The sequence below is a fragment of the Lathyrus oleraceus genome, chromosome 2 (genome assembly GCF_024323335.1).
Source record: "Lathyrus oleraceus cultivar Zhongwan6 chromosome 2, CAAS_Psat_ZW6_1.0, whole genome shotgun sequence".
Taxonomy (NCBI): Eukaryota; Viridiplantae; Streptophyta; class Magnoliopsida; order Fabales; family Fabaceae; genus Lathyrus; species Lathyrus oleraceus.
In genome coordinates, this window is record NC_066580.1 from 477,041,947 (window position 1) to 477,045,624 (window position 3,678).

Sequence of the window (3,678 nt, forward strand, 5' to 3'; positions counted from 1 at the left end):
CAGTATCAGAGCTTGCGGAGGAATGGAAGTGGATCCTAGTCTGGATCAAGGCTAGAGATGTGGGTGACTCACACTTGTGAGAGAGATTTGTGGATTTCAAATGTGAAAGTGTTAAAGTCTCACATCGACTAGGAAGGGAGAAAATATTGGATTTATAAGAGAGGTGACTCATACCCTCATTGTCTTAAAGTTTTGAGTAGATATGTGACATCATGGTCTCTTGGATCCTGGACATTTGGCACATTGACACTTCCAATGCTCTCCGAACTCCTCAATAGATTGAAGATGAGAAAAAAAATAAAAATTGAAGATTTGAGATAAGAAAAATGGAATTTGGAGATTGAAGATGGATTGGGGAAGGAGATGGATTTGAAAATTAATTTTTTTGAATTCCATACTCATAGGCCACGTCAGCAATACTTTTCCTATGTAAGCTTTTTCGTAACGAAAAGTTCACGTCAGAGATTAAAATCAAACGAATATCAACATTTAAGAACTTCAAAAATAAAATACAGAGACAAAATAAAAAACATGACAACTTGCAATAATGAATTAACTATTTAAATCATATTTAAATTATATAATTTATATAATATAAAAATTTGGGAGTATTTATTAATCGAGTTTTTAATAGTAGTCAATTATCAATTTATAACTATAAATTTTTTAAACATTATTAAAATCTTGTTAATTTAGACCAACCAAAGATTTGTAGTTGCAAGTTATCAAATTTTTATGATAGTTTATTCAAATTTACTTTTTAAATAAAAACTATTAAAATTTAATATACATTAAAGTATAACTTTTTAATTGATTTTAGTTGGGTACGATAGTTTCTACGACTCCCCCAAACGATGAATAATACTCATCCAAACTCTAATATTTACGACTCTCTAATATTTTAAGTAAGATCTACTATTATTTTTAAATTGATTTTTAATATTATTTTATTTATTTTAATATATAGACAACGTGATAACCATTAAAGCATACATGGTATAGTTTTGAATTCAAATATAATATTAATAAAGATAAAAATGAATTGAATATAATTTTTTTAATATATTAAGAAAGTTAATTGAATATAATTATTATTTTTAGATTTCATATAAAATAAAAAGTAAATATATTAAACTATCTTTATTAATATTTAATAAAATTAGCTATCAACTTTAAATTTTTTAAATTAAAGAAAAATATATTAAACATATTAATATTAAATAATTAAAAAAAATTGACTAAGATTTAATTCTCTATTCTTTTTTTATAATTGTGCCTTTTTTTTTAAAGAGAAAGTGAATATAAAAAATCAAAACAGCATCCAATGTAACCATTTCTTCTTATATTTCTCTTACTTTTCATTTTTATTACAATATCAGTTGAGTCTTAATTGACTAAAAATTTTCTCATTCATCCAACTATCATCCCAAAAATTTATTAATGGAGGAAGAACGTTACGAAATATTGAAGGATCTTGGTTCAGGGAACTTTGGTGTGGCTAAGTTGGCCAAACACATCAACACTGGAGAGCTTGTGGCTATCAAATACATTGAAAGAGGATATAAGGTCTTCAAAATTTAATTATTTCAACCATTTATTAAGCTTAATTATGATTAGGTTACGTTACTAGATTTCGTGATATGTGCAGATTAATGAGAATGTTCAAAGGGAAATAATTAACCATCAATGTTTAAAGCATCCAAATATCATCAAGTTCAAAGAGGTAACTACATTAAAGTTTTTTTTCTTTCTAGATATTGGTTAGGGTTACACAACATTTTTTTATGTAGGTATTTGTAACACCTACTCATTTGGCTATTGTTCTTGAGTATGCTGCTGGTGGTGAGCTTTTTGATAGGATATATTCCGCTGGACGATTCAGCGAAGACGAGGTTCTAAATTGTTATATATTTTAATATATATATTACTTTAAAATAAAATATTAAAAAAAATGAAAAGTTAATGTATATAGTTTTAATTTTGAATCAAATATATTAGAGAATGATTTTTTTTTTCTGATTCATTTTATATACTACAGGCAAGATATTTCTTCCAGCAACTAATATCCGGAGTTAACTACTGTCATTCTATGGTATTTATATATATATGTATATATGAGATGATAGTTTTTTTTTATTTTAATTGTAATAATTTTTTTAGATGATATAATCTTATCTTATACATTATTATATTGCAGCAAATTTGTCACAGAGACTTGAAATTGGAAAACATTCTATTGGATGGAAATCCAGCACCTCGACTTAAGATATGCGACTTTGGTTTTTCCAAGGTTAATAATATATAATATACTTTAGAATAAATTTTAAGTAAATTAATTTTTTCATATATATTTAATTTGATTTATAATTGCAGTCTGCTTTACTCCATTCTCAACCTAAATCAATGGTTGGAACACCTGCATACGTTGCACCTGAGGTTTTGTCTCGAAAAGAGTATGATGGAAAGGTATTCTAAATTTTTTACGTCAAGTACGTTATAGTATCATAAATTCATAATATAGTTTATGAATGTTAAATTTATGTTTACAAAATTTCAATTATATGTAGGTTGCAGATATATGGTCATGTGGTGTAACTCTTTATGTCATGCTAGTTGGATCATATCCATTTGAAGAACCAGATGATCCTAAAAATTTCAGAAAAAATATTGCGGTGAGATATTGCCTTTAATAAAAAAAAGTTCTATTATGAATAATTAATTAATTTTTTTTATTGTAGAAAATAAAAAAATTTGATTAATTTTGTTTGTTTGCAGAAAATAATGAATGTTGAATATTCTATACCTGACTATGTACATATATCTTCGGACTGTAGGCAACTTTTGTCTCGTATTTTTGTTGCCAATCCAGCTAAGGTATGAATTATATTTTAAGTTATGAATGTTAGAAGGAGATGTTAAAGAGTAATGAACTGATTGTTGTTTATTTTGTTTATGAAAGAGGATTATGATGTTAGAGATAAAACAACACCCTTGGTTTCGGAAGAACTTGCCTAGAGAATTAGTTGAGGGTGATAGAAAATGGTACAAGAAAACAGAAAATGAACAAATGCCAAGACAAAGTGTGGAAGAAATCACGAAGATTGTAAGAGAAGCAATGATTCCATGTTCATGTGCATTGGATGTTGCTTATGTTGATGAGATTCAAGAGATTCAAGAGTAACTATATGTGACCAATTTATGTATTGTTATGTGGCATTCTATATGTTTTGGACACAAAAAGACTATCTTAAATAAAACATAAGGTTCAGAAGAAGAATAAAAGTGAGGTATTTTTTTTAGGAATGTTGTTTTGTGTTTGTGATTAGAATATCTTTTATAGTTTGTGTTTTAATAAAGATTTTTTTTAATTTAATTTTTGTTGTTGTTATTGTTTGAGTTCTAACTTGAACTCTAATGGGTGAGATTTTTTTTTGATTGAGTTTCATTTTTGTGTTCTTTTTGTATTGGTATATTGGTTTTGGTGCTTCTTTGATATTTGTTGGTGTGTCATTGATTCTCTTTTTTTATGGACAATTTTAGCACATCTTGTGCTCTATGATATTTTTTCTATTATACTATATTATTTTTTATCTCTTTATTGATATATTATTTTTTAATTAAAAAATTTATAATATAAAAAAAAGTTCATTTGGTAAGATAAGAAGTTCATATTGAATT

At 26.1% G+C, this 3,678-nt stretch overlaps 1 protein-coding gene across 1 annotated transcript; it reads left to right on the forward strand.

Moving 5' to 3' along the window:
• The first annotated feature begins 1,350 nt into the window (after positions 1-1,350).
• On the forward strand, positions 1,351-3,373 carry LOC127121557 (serine/threonine-protein kinase SAPK7). Its single transcript, XM_051052029.1, has 9 exons — positions 1,351-1,566; positions 1,649-1,723; positions 1,791-1,892; positions 2,039-2,092; positions 2,198-2,290; positions 2,374-2,466; positions 2,568-2,672; positions 2,776-2,874; positions 2,960-3,373. Exons 1-9 carry the CDS (start codon positions 1,441-1,443, stop codon positions 3,179-3,181), a joined length of 969 nt encoding a protein of 322 aa, XP_050907986.1. The 5' UTR covers positions 1,351-1,440; the 3' UTR covers positions 3,182-3,373.
• The last annotated feature ends 305 nt before the right edge of the window (positions 3,374-3,678 follow it).

Coding starts and splice junctions, on each gene's coding strand:
- LOC127121557 (XM_051052029.1), top strand. CDS start 1,441: ATGGAGGAAGAACGTTACGAAATATTGAAGGATCTTGGTTCAGGGAAC. Junction 1,724..1,790: donor ATATCATCAAGTTCAAAGAG/GTAACTACATTA, acceptor TTTTTTATGTAG/GTATTTGTAACACCTACTCA. Junction 2,467..2,567: donor GAAAAGAGTATGATGGAAAG/GTATTCTAAATT, acceptor AATTATATGTAG/GTTGCAGATATATGGTCATG.